This window comes from Tympanuchus pallidicinctus, unplaced genomic scaffold (assembly GCF_026119805.1).
Source record: "Tympanuchus pallidicinctus isolate F22 unplaced genomic scaffold, pur_lepc_1.0 scaffold3, whole genome shotgun sequence".
NCBI classification, from domain to species: Eukaryota; Metazoa; Chordata; class Aves; order Galliformes; family Phasianidae; genus Tympanuchus; species Tympanuchus pallidicinctus.
Genome location: NW_026294747.1, coordinates 11,042,492 through 11,065,699, shown reverse-complemented (window position 1 = coordinate 11,065,699; position 23,208 = coordinate 11,042,492). Strand labels below are relative to the sequence as shown.

Below are 23,208 nucleotides of genomic sequence, written 5' to 3'. Positions count from 1 at the left end.
CTGCAGCTGTGGGACTCTGACAGACTTTCATAAAATCTCTTCCAAGGTAGAATTTGAGCCCACGCATCCTCACATGCAATCAAACCACTGTCTGGTGTCTATCCCGCATTGCGTCTCATAGTACTGCACATTCTGAACCATCTGGCCTAGAACCGTATTATCCTCTCCAGAAGTGGCTAAAGAGGCAGAGGATCCCATCCCATCCCATCCCATCCCATCCCATCCCATCCCATCCATGGCGGTGCCCGGTGTGCCGGCTGCATGACCGACAGGAGCTGCCGTTGTGCTGGAGAGCCGACAGCCTCCCCGAGGCTTTAAGCCCTTACGGCCTTTTCCCCCCTCGTGCTTTTCCATCGGCGGGCGGCATCCCGGGACGCAGCGCGAAGCCCACAGCGCACCTTCTGGCGAGCGCCGGGAGGCAGCGCGGGGCGGGACGCGACGCAGCCACGGCCGCCCGCGGGGATGCCGCCTCTCCCGCCGGCGGACAAAGGACCGCTGCCGCCTCCGGCTCCCGGGCCCGCCGCCCGCCTTCTGAGGCCGAGAGGCGTCGCCCCCCGCCCGCTCCGGGGGTGGCGCTGCAGAGCAGAGCCGGGCACTGGGCGCCGAGCGCCGGCCGCCCGCACACCCCCTCCCCGGCCGGCCGGCCGGCCGCGCGCACGGCGAACATGGCGGCGGCGGCGGGGCGGGACGCGCTACCTGAGCACTGGTCCTACGGCGTCTGCAGGGACGGTCGCGTCTTCTTCATCGAGTAAGGGGGCGGCGGGAGAAGGGGCGGGGGGGTGGCCGCGCGCCCGCCCGCTTCCCGCCGCTAACAGGTGCGCGTTTCCGCCTCTCCCCCGCAGCGACCTGAGCCGCAGCACCACCTGGCTGCACCCGCGCACCGGGGAGCCCGTCAACTCGGGACACATGATCCGCTCCGGTGGGTGCCCGCGTCCCCCGCCCCCCTCCTCCCTCCACCGCCCCGAGGGTGGCGGGCCGCGCGCTCACCGCCCGTCCTGTCTCTGTCCCCGCAGACCTGCCCCGCGGCTGGGAGGAGGGCTTCTCGGAGGAGGGCGCCAGCTACTTCATCGAGTGAGTGCCGCGGCCCGGGGCTGCGGGCCGCCTCCGCGCGGAGGGGCGCGGGATGGGGAAAGTTGGGCGCGGGGCTGCGGCGGCTCCTTCAGCGCGCGCGGCCGGCAACAGGTTTCCCCCGGCCGCCTGCTCGGTTGCTTAGTCTTTTTTTTTTTTTTTTTTTCCTCTCCCCCTATCTTCCTGGTAGTGATAAGCGCGGCTCGCGGCAGGTGGAGCGCTCCCCGGCCCCGCGCCGGCTGTGTGGGCGCTGCGTGTGTGGGCGCGGGGAGGGCGGCGACGGCGGCATCGGTCCGGCCTGAGGGCGCCGCTTGTGTGAGGGGCGGCAGCCGTGTGAGCGCCAACTCAGCGCCCGGTGCGGCGGGAGCGACGCGCGCGGCTGTGCGCCGATGTGGCTCGCGCTGAAGAGCCCCCCCCCCGTGCCTGTATGGCTGACGCAGAGCCCCAGCTGCGCTTTGGTCCCAGATGCTTTGTGTGGAAGGCTTTTTGTGTTCGACGGCCAGAAAACTTTTTGGTTTCTGACCCGCTTCTGCACAATGTGTTGTCCCAACTGGTGTTGATAGTGTTTTTCAGCTTGAGGTGGAGTTGCTTCAGAAAATGAAGCGTTTATTACTGAAGGGAGTGCGTGTTTTACACAGCAGTCCGATAAACTTGGCCATCCTTTGAAGAACTTCTGTGAGAGAGCAATAGCAGTTTTGGTGCAGCCAAACATTTTCCTGTCCACTTCAGATTCACCTGACGTAGCATCTTTTGCAGCAGTGATGCTTCTCTGCACACTGCTCCTCTCAGAGGCCCTGGAGCCACGTGGGTTTTCTCTGCTTTCCTCTTTTTCCCATGAGCACGCTGAGCCCCTCTTTTGCTCACATGAAGTCCAGCGTCCTTAGGCAGGGATTTCCATAGCTCACTGCTCTGTTCGTCGCTCCTGTGTTGCTCCCACGTGACGAATTCTCAGCTTACAGAACAGAAAGGCTGCTGGTCCCTTAGTGCATGATTTCACATCTTGTCCTGTACCGTTTAATAGCACTCCAGTTCACAGAAAGCACGAGCTCTTCATTAACTGCCTCTTTTAACTGGTGATAGTTTGCAGTTGGGTGTCATCCACAGATGTTTCATGAGCACGCGCTCAGTTCTTGCTCCTTAATTACTAATTTATTGAATGGGGCTGGGAGGAATGCTGTGAGCTGCCTTTCTCTCTTGCCATAATTTCCACTTTAAATGTGAGCTGTTGTAGTCTCCTCTTTGATTTACTTCTTTCTCTCTCTTCTGGGTCTTATATTAGTTGTAATTTAATTAATTTTGTGTGGGACGTGGTGTCAAATATTTAAATATGTTGGCCAACTCCACTTACATAACTTAATTTTTAGAATGGCAGCAATCAAAATGTTAGGCTGAGTGTTGGATGTGAGCTGTCTTTGAATTTTAAAAGTAATGTTTGATGTCTATTTACTTCCATGTCTTTATTCTTTTTGCCAGTACTGTGGTTAGTCCTGAAGAAGCATATAGTAAAACAAAAGTTGATAAGCACTTCTCTGCAGTTTTTGCAACATGAAGTCAGTCATCTTTGTTGCAAAAGTGCTTTGTGGACTTTTTGGCTTTCTGGCTTTAGAAACTTCTCTGCTTTCTGCATTAGAACTTGTTTGCCTTTTTGGGAAAGACACCTACACTGACAGCGTGTGTGAGTGCTGCCAATTGACTGATGCATCCTGACCTTTATTTTCCTTTGCTGCTTTAACTTTTAGGACTGTAGTTTGCACAAGGAAGTCATGTAAGAGGCTGCATTCTGGTTCTTCCCACTTCTGCACATCCAGATCTTTCTGAGTGATTTTCTCTGTACTGATTATTTTTCAATTTTTCTTGATAGCAGCAAATCCTACTAGTGTAGTCCTGCCTTTTATCCTAGAACCACTAAATAAATGATGTAGAAACTAATCTTTTTGGGTCTCCACTTGGTGGTTTAGATAAAATCTCGTGTTTGCAGTTTATTTGCAACTTAGATAGCTTGCCCCAAGGAGAAGAATAGGGTAACTTTTGTATGGTTTTAAGTGTCTTTCCATGTATACAAAACCTCAGCATCTTTGTTACTGTTAATCAGAAAGAGGCATAGCATCATTAGTTCGACTCAGATAGTACAGGCATCAATTGTAAGAGATTGCAATGTGGTCACCTTTGCCTCTGAGCTGTGAGACTTGTATCATCCCCTGTGACATATTTTCTCTTTTCTTCGAGTGACAAAAATGTGTGGAAAACAAGTATCTCCTAACAAAAAATGGTTGGTTGGCTTGGCTTGCCAGCCTTTCATCCATTTTAAGAGGAATGCTGATTTAGGATTGGTCAGAGGTTCAAATGTTTCTTTGCCTAACAGTATTGCAGGCATTTCACTTTCTGACTTGAAGTGCCTATGATGGCTTGCACTACTCATTCACCTCTCTCCTGTTTTGTTTTCTCTGCTAATGCTTATGAAATACATTGTGTATGCTGGGCAAGTGCTTTGTGTTGGAGTCACTGCAGAAAGAATGTTGCTAAACGTATATGGGATTGAATGAGCACTTGCAACACTTGCTGTGGTTTGCTTCAGGTAGCTGATAGGAGCTGGTAGGCTTGGCCAGCAGGCTTTCTGGGGAAGGAGAAAATGCCACATTAATACTGCATGTCACAAAGGTAGAATTGCATTCAAGTTGTAAAGTTAGGAATAGGCAAACAGCTGTCAGCACTGAAATAGCTGAAGTTGACCTTTTGCTGATGGTTTTCTGAAATCAGTTTTTCACAGGATAATATCTACTTTGGTAACTTGTTTGAGTAGCTCTTAAAACTCATAAAAGTGCCTTCTTCCCTCCCCCCCCTCTTGTATATAGGAAAAAAGCATGGTATGTATTACTTGGATATAAATCTATGTCTGATTTAGTGGGTGGCAACCCTGTGTGTGGTAGATGGGTTGGAACTGGATGATTTCGAGGTCTCTTCTAACCCAGGCCATCCTATGAAATACCAAAAATGGGAAGAACACCGAAGTGGTGAGCAGCAAACTGAAATCTGTGTTTGTAGCTGGGATTCTGCTCTGTCAAACATATATGCAGATACCGTGCTGCTGAAAACCATGCAGGAGCTTGGATTTGCCAGCTGCTGGCTGTAGGTGATCCCCAGCCATTTGCTCTGCTGTTAGGGACTCTGAGGATGGTTTCTGGCTAAATGAAAGGACCGCGTGCTCTAAAGTGTCCTGGAGAAACTTTTGGGGGAAGAAATGTGGTTCCACAGCAGTAAAGGCTGCTGTTTGGCTAGATGTGCTGCAGCTTGCAGGTTGCGATTCGCTGCCAGAACAAGTGTTGACACTGCGGGGACTGGGCTTCATTGAAGTAATTCGTATGGGAGGTGTGAAATTAAGAGGTGGAAGAAAAATGCCGGAATTGGATTTTGTGTTGGGATAGGAGGGGAGAAAAGCCGTGGAATTCGGCAGCAGTACCGGGCGGTCTGTAGCGGCATCTGCTGGCTCACGGGTGCGAGGTGAGAGCCGGGGAGGAGCTGCCGGCCTGGGGCCAAGCCTGCCTGCTTGCCTTCTTGTCCTTGCCGGTCTATCAGCCAACAAGTGGCCTATTTGGGCAGTGTGGAGAAGAAGAGCTACATAAAGTAAGCTGCACTGTCTGTAGCAGTTTCTCCATCTCTTGTTGCCCTTTGGATCTCCAGCTTGAGCACACGACTTTTTTAATTAATTTTGGGTGGTGAGCAAAACTGCACTGGGAATATTGGGTGTGCTGGGTAGGTACAGCAGCTGTGTTTCATTCAAGTTAGGGCAACACATACATCTCATCCTTGTCGATGGTTAAAATGAGAAATCACTCATTAAAAAGTCAAGTAAACGCTGATAGATTTGTACTCAGGCAGAGGTTGCTAAAAATTGCAGACAGCAAAAGAAGTACTTGGTAGCTCTCAGAGAAGGGAGGGAGCGAGGTTGGTGCAGGGTGCCCTCTATAAGCAGGCTGGGAACTTTGCACAGGGAGAATACCACGTGTGGTTTGGTTCTGTGGTGTATATGAAGAGGAGCATTGTGTGCATTCCCTGGTGGAGGGGGGGAATGAGTGTATAGGGGGAGGTGCCAGTTTTTGTTTGTTTTTAAAGTGTGACTGCACCAAAAGGTATTTAGCTTGGTTTGTCAGCCCCTGTTTGCCTTTCTTCCAAAATACACATTTAGTTGTTGGGAAAACTGAACTTTGACTACCTGAGGAGGGAAGTGAGAGTAACACATATTTAAAGCATAATTCCTATTAACTTCAGATGCTGTTTGGGTGTTGAGTGCTTCTGGTAAATAAAGGAACATTCTTTTGTTCTGTTTTGGGTTATACAACTGACTTATGTCTGTGGCTCAGAAATACGGGTAAAACTTGGTTCCAGAGCTGCTGGTGTCCACTTTGCACCTTTCTTTCAGTACACTTTCTTGTATCTTTAACATGAGTCGGTCAGAAAAACTTCAGCCATTCATCCTCATTCCTCATTCTCATTCCTTGCAGAGCAAGGTGTGCTTCTGCATTCTCTGAGATTGTGTGTGTGTGTGTGTGTGTGTGTGACCCCGTGTCTGAATCAGATATATTGCAGTGGGGAGTTTCAGTGGTTCTGAAAGTCTTGCTATAATGTATAGATGAGGAATATATGCAATTGTAATATAGGTATAGCCCTAGTTTTAAAAAATAGCTTTTTGAACCCTGTGTTACATTTTAGACTGCTTCTAGAAGCGTACGGTATGTCTGCCACATCAGGTGAGCAAACAGATAATCTATTCAACACTTAATTTGGTTTTGTTTATTGCAAATATATACATATATGTAATTTAAAATATTTGGTACAGCAAAATCTTGGTTTTAATAAGACATATTTTGCTGAAGGAAGTTGCTTCTTCAGTCTGCCAGCAGGCATTGAACTCTCCAGCAGCTGGTCGTAGTTTAAAGGATTACTTATTTGCAGACAAATATCTCATATAAGATGTTTTTGTATTTTATGATGGAGAAAGTGAAGAAGTACATTTTCCAGATGAGCCTGGCAATACTAAACAGCCTTGTACTAAACAAGTGCTTCAGCAAAGGCAGAAGTGTGTGCTGTGAAGTACTTGGGTGCAGGCTTTTCTCCCTGCTTCTGTGCCCTGCGTTTCCCAATCCTTCTGTTTGCTACAGATGGATTATTCTAAAATGAGTTTTGATTTCTCGACTGATCAAAGTTGGCCATCATCTCAAATATTTACACTTCTTTGCTACAGATGAAGTATGTTGCATTAATATCGTACTGCTGCAACCTTGCAAGGAGCAATAATGCAGTGTCACATTTACTAATATCATATCTGATACTATCCAGTATGGCTGTACATTCAAATTTGCTGCTGAATCAAGTTTAGTTTGACTTTGCCTCCTAGATGTGCTTCTTAAATTTTTTTTATTGTTATGCCCTTGGCTTGGTTAACAATAAAGGATGGAGCTAAAACCTCATCCTGCTTGTAGCTTAATTGTCTTTTCCTGCGGCGTTATTAGACTATTTTAAAAAAGTCTGCTCTGAGGTACTGCTGTCCTTAGAAACAGCACTTCTGATCTGAATGCAGATTGCTAATTGAAGAAGTTAAAATCCAAGGAGAATCTGGTTAAGCTCCCAACCTTTTTTTTTTTCTTTTCTTTTCTTTTCTTTTCTTTTCTTGATTGTCTACCACGTATGCTTGGCAAGAACATCGCTGACTTGTCTGGACAGGTGGAAAAGTGTGCTATCAGTAGCAGGAACGTGCATTTCTTCCTGGAGGTTTAAGCCCTTACGTTCCTTGTTGCTTATCTGTATTCTAAAGGTTCTATCTGCAGTTTCAGAAAAAAAAAAAATCAGCAACAAAACCTCAACCAAAAAGTTGTGAATGAGTTTTGGGTACACTCAATTACTGGAGTAATACTAAATTTAATTTACGATGCTATGTCAAGCATTATAATGGTTTGTATTCTCTTCCTGGAGGCCAAACTAAGAACAGAGTATTGAGCTTTCTGTGAATAATGTCAGTACTGCAACATGCCCGTGATTTTTCCAGGACCTTTTGTGGTGAAATATGACAAAGCAGCAAAGCTGCTCATAGTTTTCTACTTTATTTCATCTGAAAAAAATGTAGAGTTAATGGCTTTTTGCAAGTTGTGTATTTGTTTCAAAATGCCATATTTTCACAGCTGTCTTCAAATTAGCAAAATGGCGGAGCAGGAACTTTCATGTGAGTGATATTTCTCTGCCCCTTTTTCTGGGTGGAAGAATGACTCCTTTTCATTGACTTAAGATGTTGGTGTCAATAGAATGAAGAAGAACTGGAGGCACTGTTTGTTTATCATCCACTGTAAATCAGAGGTCAAAAGGCCAATGGCAGGTGGGTTGTCTGTTTCTTTGTTTTTTAATAGGTATGTTTAAAAGCTGATTTTTAGGCGTTTGAAATGTGTGTTCTGCAGATGAATCTCTGAGTTCAGTGCCTACTTTGGATCAAAGAGGAAGAAATTGGACTTAACGACATAGATCTGCTCGGAATGTTAGAGCGTATCAGCAGACAGAACTGTACTAATGGGTGTGATTCACTGATTGGTAAAGCAGCATTAATCTCTTCAGTGTATTTTTCTGAAGATCAGGCGTCATTACACCAGCTGTTTGCATGGGAGTTTAGACAGCAAGCAGTTGTTCCACAGAGGATGCATTGGTTCAAAACCACGTTGAATTGCCTGGACTGAATTAACTGCAGTTAACTGCAAAGTAATGAAAGCCTCTTTTCTTAGATGACAGCTATCATCAGCTAGTCGTTTTTTATTGTTGCTGTCTCAGGATATCAGCTCTTATAAATGTAACTGGTTTTATTTATTTATTTTAAACTGGTACTTCACATACTCTTAAAGTAGTTATTTACATTGTAAAAAGAGGTTCTATTGCTGACACACCGTTTCTTAAGTGAGATTTTTTCTGCTTGTTTTCCATTTAAGACAATGGTTTTGTCAAGTGACTGGGAGCAATGTCTTTATTTCCTTCCTCGCACGTCTTTGGAAGATGCTGTTCTTCAAGTGCTACTTCTGTGCTTTTCTTTTCTAGCGCAGGCATACTTGAATACCTGAAATATTTTCAGAGAGCGATAAGATTTATTCCTTCAGTGCCTGTGTGCCTTGGCTCAGTATTCAGTTGTGAATAGTCTCAGCCCCTTCCTTTTGCTCGTGGAATTACTCATGCAGTGAGTCACAGCTGAAGCTCATTTACAAAAAACAAGCCCACGAACAGAAAACACACAGTAACTTTTTAACTTCTCAAATGTGAAGTCACTATATAAAACTATTTAAAAAAATAGATTACAGACAACCGTGTTAGGCTCTGGTGTATTCATTTTTATTCATTTTTCATTGTAATTATTTCATTGTAATTATGATGTAATTTAGCCCTTCCAGTTGAAATGCAACGTGATAAATCTTGATTTCATCAGGTGCTAGTATCAGAGTAACAGATGTTCCTCAGTGTTGGTGGCTGTTTATTACTTTCTCTTAAAACTGTCTTGTTTGGGAAGCTGGGTGTCTACAGCTCCAGCAAAGCCTTTCTGCAGAGTTGCATTTCTGTATCCTGGAGAATACTGAGTTGTCTGAGAAAGTATTGGAACCACAGAATGGGGGTAAGAAGACTGAATTACCGAGGGGTATGACAGTGCTGTTTGACAGTGAAGGAAAACAGCAGTCACTTTTTTTGACTTCCTGTATATTTCCATGGGTGGCATTTTCTTCAGTATGTGATTATTTGGCATAAAATGCAGATTTTGCTGATGGATTCTTATTGCAGTTGAATGTCAGTGGTGATACCCACTATCTGTTGGGGGGGGAGCTGTCATACTGATGCAGGGGAGTCCTTGCCAAGAGGTTTACAAATCATACTAAGTTTTGTACTGTGGTGGTAGCTTCCCTTTCTGCTAAGTGTGAAGTGCTGCAAGTGTTAGTGGCTTTGGGGATGCAGAGAATGTGTGATGAGCAGCATGTGCTTCCTGCGTTGCCGTGTTTGGAAGACAGTTGAGCTGTGGACGCAGAGGTTAGTTAAAGCACTGCCTGAAATCTTTTACAAAGAAACAGCCACAGATTGTGTTCTTAAGTCATGTCTAGAATGAGGCTACAAGGATTTTTGAATTATTGATGTACAGAAGAGAGTTCTATCTGTGTAGGAAAATGTGACTTAAATTTGTTTAGGCTGTCTGGCAGCTATTTCCAGAGTGGCTTCTGATGATAACGTACCACGATGAGGTACGTTATGCTTTTTGTGTGGGGATAGGAAGTTATTTTTACAAATAATGGCCTGCAAGTGAATATTTGTTTGCTTCCTGTAGAAACAAAATGTCAGACATTTTATTCTTGATGAATTTTTAAAGATTTGCGTGATAAGAAGCGCAATCAGGAGGTCTGCTAATGAGCTGAGTAAACTGATGGTCCAAACATAGGTAATGCAGTTGGTTTAGGAATGAAGTTCAACACAGACAGTTCTTGTCTATTTGTAGAATGTAAATGGTGAATTAACCTTTCCTCCTTTCATCTCACCTTTAGTTCTGTGACTGATAATGAACATGTTTCCACGTGTTGTCAGGTCTGCCTAATGGTTTGGGGTGAAACTGATGTAGAGAAACTGACTGCAGAGAATGCTGCTCTTGGTGAATTTCAGCATCCTGTAAAGACATGTAAGTGAAGAGGTAAATGGAGCATGGTTCTGCGTTGGATTAATTGAACAAAATTATGTAGTATTCTCCTAAAAGTATTCTGGTTCTGCAGTCGCATAGAAATCTGTTTGCTGCAAAGATTAGAAATTGTACTTCTATTGTACTACTCACTTTTGGGTTTTATTCATTCAGCTCAGCTGCCTCCTAGCCAATTAACTCAATATTCCATTACATTTGGTTGCTAAAGCTTGCAGGGAGAACACTAAATTGCAGTGTAAGGCTTATCTTCTGGGGATGTGAGCGCAGCTATGAAGGTATGGCTTCTGAGTGCTACCATCTCCAAAAAGTGCCCATATGAAGAATTAGAGTGGAACAGCAGTGTTAGTGGAGCCCATATGATTACAGCTGATTTGAAAGTAGTATGCTTGCTGTTCCATAGGGTCCTGGCTTTCTTTAGGTTCAGCTGTGCTCATCAGATACAAAATAAATGGTTAGGAAACATCCAGTCCTGCCTTGTAGGGATGGATGTGTATAAGAACAACCAGCCTTCCTGCAAGCTTTTATCTACCTGTAGGGTAGGCACAAACAATTTCTGTCTAATAATCAAATAAATTACTTTTTGTATCAAGTGGAGATGGTAGAATGTAGCATTAGTCAGAACTGCCATCTTCACGAGCAAAACTACTTCTGTCTGTGAAATTTACCCAGCTTGGCAGTTGAAATAGTTTCACTTACATGGACTCATTTGTGTGAAATAAGAAATCCTTCAGTGGGCATTTTGTGCTAGATCTGTGTTTCCAGAAAATGGATTTGGTGATCTGGAATAGAGGTTTGAAATCAATTTTGTTGTAGCAGAAAACTTGTGGATCCCAATTGAATTTCATTTGTGAACTGAGCTAAAATAAAATGTGTCTTATCAATAGGTGAAGAAATAGATTTTTAAGTGTCTTGATGGATTTTTTTTATTATTATTATTTTTTTATTATTATTATTATTATTTTTTTTAATAAGTGCTTCAGATCATTGTAAATAGCAAATCTTGATGTGTTACGTTCCAGTTTTGGGCTGATTTTGGGCTTCTGTTCCTACCTGGTCATAAATTGTCGAAAGAAAAAGGCACTTAAGTGTTTTCCTGTAGTTCTTCTGAGCTTCTGACATAGCTGAATAAGAAGAGGAAATCTTTTCACTGTGCCTTGAACATTGAACAACTTTGCATTGAACAAACTTTGGAAAGTAGTTCAGAGGTACAAGAATCACCTATTCCCCATCTGTTATGGGCAAGTTAACTTGTTAAAATGTGGTTTCTGATACTGTACAATAGATTTATATAGGAGAAATTTGTGCAGGATTGCACATCAACTCCTAAAAGCATGCCATTGCATTTCATTTGCTGTAAATGGGGAAAAAGCCCACCAACAACTAACCACAAACCCCAGAATTTTAAATACATAAGAGAATTGTAAAGTGTCCTGTTTCATTTTTTTTTTTTCCCCATGTCATTGTATGTAGGACAGCAAATGCATTTATAGTGGCTACCGTTCTTTAAGGGAGATGGAAATCTGGTAAGATTAAAACAGGGAAATGATACCCACTACCCAATCAGTTGACATTTAGATGCTTTCGAATGAGTCTATGTTAAAATGCATTTATAATGATGCAGGTACCGCCTCCTCCTCCAAAAAGAAAAGCACTAAAAATTCTTCAAAAAGCTCAAGCAGCACAAAGTGTGAGGGTTTGTATAGTAGGAGCTTTTCTTCCTGTCTCATACTTGGTAAATCCTCTCAGAAGTCAGCACTTGCCATCTTCTTAGAACAGCACTACCAAACGTGCTGCCTGCCCACTGAGACAGATGGCTGTAAGGGAAATAGCTCCGCTTCGTATATTTTTCTGGATGCTGAGAAAAAAGGTTGTGTCTTAATCAAAAGCTTTGAAAAAATAGGAGCAGTTCTAAGTCTTTCTTGATATTTTTGCTGTTTCAGCTGTTGAAAGGTCAGAGAGATTTGCAGTAAGCTTTTTAGTTGTAGATGTCCTGTTAATTTTCCTTTGATTTTTTTTGATGTCTGGACCTTTAACACTGACTGGGGTAAAGACTCTTATCACTGACTGGATACTCAGACTCTGGTAATTCTTATGGTGAAGCTTTTTATGGAAGCTATTTAATTGTGAGGATGGATGCTTTTTCCTCAACAACTCCAACAATTAGAGGAAGGCATTCGTACCTAATCTGAAATACCACAGGAGAGGAATGTCTGTAAAAGCTTTCTAGGTCTTAGGTTGATAGTCCCTTCCCCCAGCCTTTCCCAAAGGTGTTAAAACCAGTTTCTATAGGGCACGAAAAACAGGTTTGTCTTTCAGTAATGCTTCTTTGGAAAATAAAGAAAAACCTGCAGGAGACAAACAGTTTTAGGGATGGTCTGTTGTGGAAAGCAAGTGCTCATGTGCTGGAAAAAAGGCAGGCCAACTCACTAAAGTGGGCTACTGCTTAGTAGGTACTTAAAAATAAAAATTAAGATTTGTTGTAAGCATAAGTGTCTCCTTATGCTGCCTGCTGAAGAGGCTTAAATGTCACAGCTCGTGTATGGTCTTAATGGCTCAAAGTAGCTGGAAACAAGCAAGGGACCTACAGCACACAGCTCAGTACTTGCATAAACCTAGAATTGCTTCTAGCCACAGTGTGGATGCCGCTACTGATGAGAAACTGTTCCCATTCCACCAGCAGTGCTGAGACACGGACACTCCTGGCTTGAATAGTCAATGCCATTTGTTTAAACATGCGCACACTGAAGTGAAACTGTAAATGACAGACAAACCTTAGCATTCAACTGCTTGAGGATTATGAGGAGGTACTTCCTGTAGGGGTTGGGAAACGGTATTCTCTGTCTGAATGGGTGAACTGGTGCCCCGAGAGGAGACTTGCTGAGTGAGTCAAGATGGGTGGGTACAGAAACTGAGCACTTCCTTCCAGGAGCAGAAGACAGCCAGGCTCAGAAAGCTGCGGACACCAGGGACAGCACTTCAGTTGGTGGTCCGGGCTGGGTTATGGAGGCAAGAATGTTGTTACCATGTGCCTGAGGGAGGCTGGGTGAAGAGGAAGCCTGCAAAGTTGCTGCACTACTGCTTGGTGTCTGAGGTATGACATTACAGCTACTCTGAGGTAATAAGGAAATTTGGTGATTGCTTTTTCTCTTCTTCTCCAACCCATACTGCTCCTTTTTTAAGGGTGTATGTACATGTACTTGTGTTCCCCAAGCAGTGGAGGAAAGTTAGGTAAAGCTGTGTGAGAGACCTCAACTTTGGCAGGTGGGCATCTTGGTCAGGTCTCTGTTCTTTTTCTTATGGGCTGGCTTTACTCAGTCTGATTGTTACTGTTTCCTTTTAGGTAGTAAGATTGCAGTGTAGTAAATAGACAGGGAAGGATAACTCTGCAGGGGGCTATTGATCTACTGATTTCAAGTGGAGTGAAAAAATTCATTGATCGTGGAAAGAAAAGAGCTGTTGAACTGTTTACACCTAGAAAATCTCAGCTTAATGACTCCTGATTTTCTTTGCTTTGAGAATCTTTACTGTAAAAGCTGTGTGAGCAGAGTGGTAGGGATAGCTCAGGTCCCTCTAGTTTCCCACATGATTGTGCTGGGCTGGGGAGCAGCCTGACCCTTCTGCTGTGTAGCTCTGAATTCTCCAAGGAGCTCTGCAGTGTGGTCAGTGAGCTTTGTCCGTAGAGCCTGCTTGTATGTTCAGTGTCAGCAATGTGTTTCTGTGGTTGCTCTGCAGTTTGGGGTGGGAGGGGATCCTAGAGTGTCATGAAATCAAAGGATACGGGGAAGTCCTTTGCAGGAAGGCTTATGTGTTTCACCTACACACAAACTGCTCAGTGAAACCTGTCCAAAAAATTATTTTTAACTTTGTCTGTGCTCTCACTCATGAAGTGATGTGGTATTTTCACTAAAGCTTAAGCAATAACTTCATTTAAATATGCATTGCTTGATAACAAGTGTTTCTAACAAATTTCTCTCTTAACTTGAAACTTGGAAAATGCCTTTTTATACCCCAAGCATGGATAGTTTCTCTATGAAAACAGAAGTGTCAGACATGCACATCATCAGAGTGTTTTGTTCTTTTTCTGAGGTTGAATGAGGTTGAATGTTCCACTAGAGTTTTTGAGGCTTTGATTGAGGGCTGATCATAGGCTGTGAAGGAGTGATGTATTTTTCTTTGCCAGTCGTTAATTATTCCACAGAGGTGAAAATATTGATTGGATCGCTTCCTCTTAGAACCAAATACTTTTTCCTATCAGGCTTAATGCTCTCTGAGCTGCCTGTTCCTTGCAGCAAGCTGTAGGGAAACTGGAGCACGGCTTGGGCAGCTGCAAAGCAACTGCCAGCTGAAACCCGGTGTTCCTGTGCTTACAAACTTGAACTGTGTTCTGAAAAAGTGGAGTAACACCTTTTGTGGCAGGACGATGGAAACAAGTAGCTGGTGATTCTGCTGCTGAATAATCTGGCCTGCCGCCAGCTGGTCTGAATCCCCATGGCTTGGGAAAATGCAACCAAGAGCGATGGGCTCAGGAATGCGCCCGCCACTGTGCAGCATTGTGAGTGCGGGGCGAACGCCCCCCCTTGCCGAGCATTGGCTCTCTGAGACCTGGCTGTGCCTGGAAGGCTCTCCTGCTGCCCCTCTGTTTGCTTGCATGTAAACTGCTGTGCTAGTGGCGTTTTGGCAGATGGAGAGTTAAAAAACTGCAGAAATAAAACCTGTGCAAAGGATGCTGCTTTCACATAATGGAACGGAGACCTTCGCAGTCACGCATCTTGAACAGAAAAATATGTTGTGCGTTAGCTTAGCTCTGTGGGGAAACACATGGCTGTGCTGTTGTTTATTGGTTGTTCCTCTGGCTTCAGTGGTGTACCACTGAGAATCAGCAAGGCCTATGGGGATGAGGAGGCAGGCTTGCAAGACATTTCCTATTGTTTGAGGTGTCAAAATGCACAGATTCTTGAGCAGCCAAACTGCTTTTACGCAGGCTCTTTAAAAGGCAGGAAGAGCCCTCTCTCAGGAGTGTCACAGTAACAGACACTCCTGTTCGGTTCCTGGAACAGCTTTCCCAGGAATTTGATTACCCACAGATTTACGAGAAGGACCAAAGGTTCCCACTACTTACAGTAACACTCAAAGAAGCAAGCAAGCAATGAAGAGAAATGAAGTTCAAACGTTTCTTCAGACTTTGAACAGCATCTGCAGTTTTGGTCCCATTTCTTGTATTCCTTCGTATCTCAGTTTCAAAGCGAGCCCTGAGAAACACTTTCTTATGTTAATTGCAGTTGAGGAAATTGGGGCTCTGCAGGCTTCAGCTGTGCCACAAGAGGGCATTCCTGGTGCTGGTTCTGCTACCGCTGGGGCATAGATGGCTTTGGCATGCGTGCCTGTGGATGAATCGTTCCTGGGGAAAAAAGACTGAAGTGATGTTTCTTTTCTCTAAACTCCTTAGTTTCGTAACTTAAAAAGAAATAGTTTGACATCTCTGTTTTCATAGTTAACCTGGAATTGTTGGATGTCTAAGAATTCAAAGTAGAGTGTTCCCTGATTTCTGCACCTGGAGAGGTTTCAATAAATGATCCACCTGGTAGTGATGAGTAGAATTAAATCAGGCAGGGCAAGAATATGTTGCTGGAACCAGAAACTTTTTATTGTGTGATTCAGCTGGCTGGTAAGAACAGTGTATCCATTTGTTCTGTCATATGGAAGACTGATAAAAAGGGAGGAAATGTAACTGCAAGCACTATAAGCACTGCAGTCTGAAGTACTGCACCTAATGCAAGATACAACCATGCAGGCATTTTGTAGAGTTTGCACTTTATCACTGCTAATCAGCAAGATAGTAAGTGGAAGAAATAATTGGAGCTGTAGACTGTGCCTAGTAAATTAGGCTCACCATTTAATTTGGAGGTGCCCACTCTTTGTAGAGGGATGAGCCAGGCTCTTTCAGGAAGTCTTACAGCCCTGTACGTATTGCTCCTTCCCCTTGATGCCTGTGTGCCTTCACTTAATCAGGTGCAAGGCCTGCAAGAGCAGCATGGGCTCTTGGCAGCTCAGAGGGCACGCTGAGGCTCTTCGGTTGTTCACCTTCATTCCCAAGTCTCACCATCACGTGATGAGGGTCCTCTCCACTCATAAAAAAAGAACGCAGGAGCAGAATGCCAGGAGAGTTTATCCAACTTGAAATACCTCTGGTTTTGAGCATCCCTCGGGAAATATGGCAACAGGGAGGAGCGCAGAAGCCAGATGAATTGTTCTGGCAGGTTGGATTTGTTATGCCAGCCCTACTAATCTTCAGGGGTTTTCCGATCTCACTGAACGCTGAGCATAATTGCGGTAGGATTTGGTGTGTTTGCTTATTCCAAATGGGGAGATTGAAGCCTTGTAAACCATTCCTCATGCTCTGAGGTTGGAGGGAAGGCATTTGCCAATGCTACACAAACAACTTAAAAAATTTGAAAAGGTGAAGCAAAAATTCTCTCCGCAGCAAAGCGTGGATGATTGTCTAACGTACTTTTTGCACAACTAAATTCACACATAAAGTAAAAAGCCAACAAGAAACAAACAAAAAACCCACCTTATTTCTTTAATAACAAGCCCATATTATTAATGTCAAAGCATTGAAGTATTTTCCAGATTAAAAAGAAGTATTGGGTCTCTCTCTTCAAAAAATTAAAGTATGGGAATACCTTTTTAGCCATCAGTCACTTGGCATTTTTTGCTGTAGTTAACATTCTAAAATAAACAGACTTGTAATTGAAATTTGATATTAAATCATTCCTTTAAAGGTCAGTAGTTTGCATCAGGAAAACAGACGTTTCTGTTTTTGTTGTTCAGTTCTGCAGCACATCTGCATGGTTATTCAAAGGATGGCTGAAGCTTTCTGAATACTTCTTGTGGAAGGGTACAGTGGCACTAATGATTTTCTTACATCAGTTGAATAATATGAATGCTAATTTTTAATAATTCTGTTTGGTTAGACATGCAGTGATTCATCATGAAAAGCATTCATTCTTCTGCCAATGTTCTCTACAGTTCTTCTGCTAGTTCTCTATTGGGATTTCTTTTTTATTGAGCTGTGTATTTTTCCTGAAGAGTATGTGCCTTTGTACGTGGTGTGTTTATCTTTGTAGTTTGCTTGCAAAAGATCATTCATATTATTTCACTGCTTTCTTTTCCCTTTAAAAGAAAACTTACCTTATTGGCTTTATTTTCTTTATTGTATGCGAATACACTTGCAATGTATGTGCTTCAAAAAAAAAAAAAAAGGAAACTGAATATGTGCTGGAAGAAATTGATTCTACGATTCTACAAAAGGATATCCTGCCTGACAGATTTTTCAGCTGGGTTCTGCAGTGCTTCTGTGTCTTCTAACAGTTTCATTTTGAGGCTGTTGTGGAATTTTAATCTCGTTGGAATGAGAAAGTGCGTGTGCTGGTAGCTTATTTTGCTTACCCCTTAAGAGCAACATTTTAGCTGTTAGTAAGCCTGTATTAACACCCAGTTCTAGAGCTGTTTAGCTTGGTTCTGCATACAAGTGCAAACATAACTAGCTCCAAACTAAAGCTCTCTTCCTTTCAGTGTTGGGACAACAATCCAGAGTGTAAAAAGCACTGGAGATTTGGGTTTGTATGCAACTTGAAAGAAACTAGAAAGACGTGAGTTAAGGCTAAGCTGCTGTCTGTGGTTAGCCCTGAGTGGATTCATAAATCGTGTTTGCAGAAGAGGTACTGTCATAATTGGCACCAAGTAACTTTGTTTTGAAAGTTTTAATTGAGGCTTTGCTTGAATTACTCATGAAAGCTCTGCTGCTCTTCACATGAATTGGTGCTAAACTGCAGGAAAGCTGGTAGAAATCCAGAGCTGTACACCTATGCAACAGATGTATGTGCCTGTAGACACATGCATGCCTTGGATCTCGTATAGCCAATAAAACACTTTTTCAAAACCCTTTGTGCTCTAAATCTAGAGTCTGGGAATGATGACAAGCTGTGCTAGCTGCATTTAAAAACAAGCATACCCTCCCTCTTCCCACACAAGCACGTGTAGAAATGACAGGATTGCTCATTTCCATCAGCACAGCACTACAGAACTTGTATCCATACGTGCAAGGGGGCAAAATGCATTGGATTTGTAGAAAACAAGACGCATTAAGTGCCATTTTGGGAGCTGTGGTTTGTGTTGTAAGGGCTTACGGAGATGCTGCTGGAAGTCTTTCCAGTGGAGCCCTGTCCAGCATCCAAGCAGCAGATTCCAGGGACATACCATGAGAACTTCATTGTTACTACAAATTGCTAAAGCTGGTGCATAGCACAATGGAGGGCCTGTTGCAATGTGAAATGCTTGCAGTCCGCCTTGTTGACACCACAATGATGACTTTTGTTCGTAGTCTACTGTGAATGGCGCTACTCAAAGTAACCAGGTTTAATTTCTGGTGCTGCCTTTTGGCTTTGGAAAACAATACCTTTGGTTAAGATTCATTATTGATTAGAATGTGCTTAATAGACTGAATATTTTTCATAACACTCTACTAACTCAATGTGTAACCAGTAAAAATCCTTGTTTGAAATGTTCAAAGTCATACGTGGTTCTTACACTCCTGCGCTGTTAATAACAGTGGATGGTATGTTTATATACAGTCTCAGAAATGATACTTTTCACAGTCACTAAAGCAGGAGAGGGAAGGAACTGGTGGAGGGATGTGAGTGAGAGCAACTGTTCCTGAACATATAACGTTTGGCCACAAGCTTTTTTTAAGGCATTGTTAGGGGATTCGTCAGCAGATTGCTGGTCTGTAAATGACTAAATCCTAGTCCACTCTTTATTTCTGTGATTACTGTATCACTTTCTGTAGGGAAAGTTGTTACCAAACCAAACAACATGGTGTTGCTGGATGTCTCCTTTGTGAATAAAGCTGTCTGTTTTGTGGTTTAAAGCCAGAGCCAAACCTTGGCAATGTTCACTTGGCCATGTTGCTCCTGGTATTACTTGTGGTGCTTTAGAATATACGTATCATGTACTGCTGCTCTCCGTTTTTCTCCTGCAGAGAAAATTGGTTGGTGTACAGAGTGCAGTGTCTTACCAAAGGCACTGTACTATAATAAAATCCTTTGTATGAGGTGTTCCAGGGTTTTGACAAGGAGAAGGCAAGGTGAAATACCTTTATAACTTGAAAGAAATATCCATTTGACTTGACCTAAATGTTTTTGCATGTATTCCTTAAAATGCATGCAATACTTGAATGGTGTGCAATTACTGAAGTAGTTGAACAATAATAGAAAATTAAAACAGCTTATATTTCAAAACTTTTCTTGCTTTAGAAGTCTGTTCTACAAATATTTAGTTGAATAATGAAGTTAATGCTGCTAATTTTTTTTTTTTTTTTTTTAAATGTTACTCAGCACATGTATGTGTTTTTTTCAGCTCTAACTCCATGCTATTTATTATACTGGACATGAAGCAAGATGCCTGCACTGCCAACGCCCGAGGTATATATACTGTTATAGATAGGGGCAGTGGCACTTACAGGCTTGGTTCTCTGATGGTTATTGTGATGATGCGATGGTATTTTGAAATCAAGCAAATGATGGCCGGGTTGATAATGAATATAGATGTTATTTAGTGATAGTTCAGCTAGTGACTTCAAAAGTGTCTTTTTTGAGAATAGGTAATTTCTTCAGTAGTTAATGTTCAAGCGTGTCATGCCTTATGGTGTTTGTTTAGCCCTTTTGTTCTCGAGCTAAATAATGAACTTAGATTCTAGGTCACATTCACAAGTTTGAATCTTACTGGAATGGAGCTTGTGTGAATACTTAAATTATCAAATTGGTAAACTATTCACTTTTAAGAAAATAGTTACGGTGATATTCTTCCAAAGCAAATAGGTTAGAACAGGTTAAGGTGCTGCTGACATACGTGTTTATCATGTCTTGCCACCATTGCAGTGTATTTCTTTATGCACGAGGATCTGCTAGGTCTGCATAATTAATTCTGCGTAATTGCTACTGGAGCTGAAATTCTGTGTGATCATAAATTCGATTGCAACACATGAATATAATTAACCCTCATTATGTGTGCCTTGCAAGTTCCATTCAGTTAGTTGATTTTGTAACCGTCTGAAAAAAGTTGTGGAGATCCTGTTGTATTCAGCAACCACGCAAAGGAAATGAAGAAACGTGTAAGCAGTGATGTGATTGCTACTGGGTAGTGCTGGAACTTGGTGGCTCATGCAGGAGCATCCTGGACAAGAACCCTGACAGCCTTAGTAATGGAGGAATAGTTGTCAGCAAGTCAGAAAGGTATTGACTAAAACTACAGGTACAAGTAAACATGTAGAAAATTGCTGTTCAGTAGAGTAATAGATGTTTCGTATCATTTCTTTATGTTAATTCTTTAGATACAGATCTGTGTCCATTGCTCTCCTAAAGTGTTTGCAGGAATGGTCGCCTCCTGAGCTGGAAGTGAAGGCTGACAATCAAAGAGCTTCATATGTTGCCTGTAACCAAGGTGTTGGCCTTCAAGTTATGCATCTCAGATCCCACCATCCTCCTCGCTGGTGTTGTAAAGCCAGTGAGTTCTCCTTGCCTACAAGGCTTTGCCAGAATGTGTGTGCGTCTTTTCTGATGGCATTTCTACCCAGTTACCCATGCATAGAGAGTACTGGTGAATATATATAAAAATAGGAGGCAAAAATTGTGTGGGAAGTAGAGCAAAACTGTTAAGAAGCATATGTTTACTTGCAGACTAGCAGATTAGCATACTTGAATGAAATGCTGAGAAAAAGTAGAAGTTTTATTCTGTTATCTTTTGCTTTTATTTTTTTTTTCCAGAAACTATGTTCTCTGAGCTAAACCAGCAATCTGTCTCCATCCTCTCCTTTTATAGGAGCTTTTAGCAACATCCTTTCAAGTAAGCTGAGTGTGCTGATGGTTGTGCCTATTCATAAGTGAAGTTTTAAGAGATAGATAATGGGAGAATGCCAAATAATGGGCTGCTCAAATGAGTGGGGAAAAAATAAATTTCTTGAAAACAAATGTATTCACAATTGCATAAGAATTGGGCATGTTGCAGATTCATTTTTATCTGTTATTAGGCTCTTGATGTGCATTTCTACTGCAGTCGAATTTTTGTCAGACACAGGAAATGTATTAAAACTGGATTTTACTTTTACGTAGACAAGCATTTTGAGAAAGAGTGAAGGTTTTAGGATGTGGAGGTTGTAGCAAGTCCTGTGAATGCCAGCGTAGCTCCAGATTTTTTGTAAAGTCCATAATGAATAAAAGTGGAATAAAAGACAAAGGTATTGGGGGAATTGGCTTTAAACCAGATTGGTTCTAATGGTGTCCCGTTCCTTAATGTTCTTGGGTATTCATAAAGTAGTCTGATCCTGAGGGATCTTACTGGCTGATCAGAAAGTTACTTTCTTCAGTATTGCTGCATTCCTGTCCCAACATCTTGCCCAGTATAACTGTCTGCTAAACATGCTGCCATAGCACTTCCTCAGCAGCATTTAATATATAAATATGACTGTGTTTAATTTCATTGTCTAGTACTATGTGTAGCTATTGACTTAATGAGTTATTTAAGTCATATACGTTATTTAAAGAAATAGTTAAAACCTCGCAGGTTTTATGAGGGAAACTTCCAGGTGGTCAGTGGGTGTGCTGTGTAGTTGTATGTGCGTAAGAACAAATTCCGTGTGACTTGAGGGTATTCAACTGCACCGATCTTGCCTGAAGAACATATAAGTATTGATTTAATAAATTATTTTGGATTTAGTATTTTAGCTTGCATAACCTTTCGTTGCAGTCTGAAAATAAAAAAACAGCTTTGGTGGAATACTTCTACATATATTTATTTTTTTAAACTACAAGTATACATACATACATGTTTAGAAAGCCAGATAATGCTGTTGTATTAAAAATGCAAATAGAGAAGATTAATGCCAAATTTATTGGTTCTTTTATCCCTTATCGAATTTCTATACTTGCAGATGTATTTTCATACTAGGCTTCATAAATACAGGTGCCTCAAATAATTCAAGAGCTTTTTAATGTTACTGCAATTTTAGGAAAATAAGCAAAGCATTTGTGAAAAATCAAGTAGGATCAGTTTTAATGTGCTTCTTAATTGCTGACCTTTACTGTATGAGAATTGCAGTTTTGGTTCTGCCTTTGGCATCTCATGTGCCATGTGCAAGTTTATCTGCAGAGGCTGTTTTAGAATCACTCTGTTTTTATGTGAGACTGTTGCTTTGGGATTCATTTGTAGGCAGCAGAAGAAAGGCATTTCTGGGGCAATTTCATCTGTCTTAAGGCAGATATATGAAGTTGATTGCATACATTGTTCTCCCCACTTCCCTTTCTTAGCTCTGTGAAATGCAGCGGATGACTGGCTCAGCAGTTGATGTTCAGAGATATCACAGGTGAAGCCCATGCTATGTCTTACTTGGAAACTTAATACAGCTGCTTACTGCTGACTTAGGCAGCCAGTACAGATACAGGCTGGAGAAGTCACCTGATTTCTGTAGTTGTTTGAGATAAGGAACTTTGCTTTCAACAAAAATCCTTATATTAGTACTTGTCAGTTTTTGAGCTTGGTGAGTTAGGTACAGAGGAGAGATTATCCCCTTGTTAGCCAGTGTTTGCAGCTTCCTATTCTTTCAAAATGAGTATTTGCTCCTGTGTTGTAGCATTATTATTATTATTTAATGAAGGTATTCTCTGGGATTAAGCAAAGTTTTCTTTCTCAGCTAATTCACATATCTTGCTGTTTTTCAGTGTTCGTTTTGACTGTAAAATGTATTCTGCCTGCATACAACTAAACCATTCAACAAAGACCCTAGTTTTGCTTCTCTGTTGTGAACTTTCAGATTTGAAAGCCCTAACAAAATGCTGTCAGCAGGAGTACCTAAGTGAAAGACAAAGAACAAGAGAGATTCAAGTCAGCAGATCCATGATAAAACATTGAGGCTACTTCAATCCCTGTTTTGGAAGTAAGATGGTAATAAACTTCTTCAGATTATAGAAGCCAAGGACAAGAATATTATATCATAGAATCATAGAATGGCCTAGGTTGAAAAGGACCACAATGATCATCTAATTTCAACCCCCTGCTCTGTGCAGAATTGCCAACCACCAGACCAGGCTGCCCAGAGCCACATCCAGCCTGGCCTTGAATGCCTCCAGGGATGGGGCATCCACAGCCTCCTTGGGCAACCCGTTCCAGTGTCACCGTGCTCTTGTGTGGTTAAAGGTATAACCTGAGGCCTGCTGATTTTGGTGGGTTTTGGATTATTGTATGACTGAGCTCACCTGTTTGATCTAGAGGGAAGATAAATCCTATCAGAGCTGAGTACCAGCTGAATTGCTTGCTCTTCACCTCACTGCATGGCTGCACAAGCTGCAGTGCTGGCGCAGAGGCAGTGTCGAGAATGTAGGAGGTGGGACTGT

The 23,208-nt window shown here is 42.5% G+C and overlaps 1 protein-coding gene across 2 annotated transcripts in view; it reads left to right on the top strand.

Annotated features, from left to right (window-relative positions):
* Positions 1–634: 634 nt before the first annotated feature.
* The window catches only part of PLEKHA7 (pleckstrin homology domain containing A7), a 139,847-nt gene continuing 117,273 nt past the window's right edge, over positions 635–23,208 (top strand). For both annotated transcript variants that reach the window (XM_052694731.1, XM_052694730.1), the window contains exons 1-3: positions 635–748; positions 843–919; positions 1,014–1,071. In XM_052694731.1, coding sequence (XP_052550691.1) covers positions 666–748; positions 843–919; positions 1,014–1,071 — 218 coding nt within the window. In that variant the 5' untranslated portion in view covers positions 635–665. The remainder of the gene's footprint in view (positions 749–842; positions 920–1,013; positions 1,072–23,208) is intronic.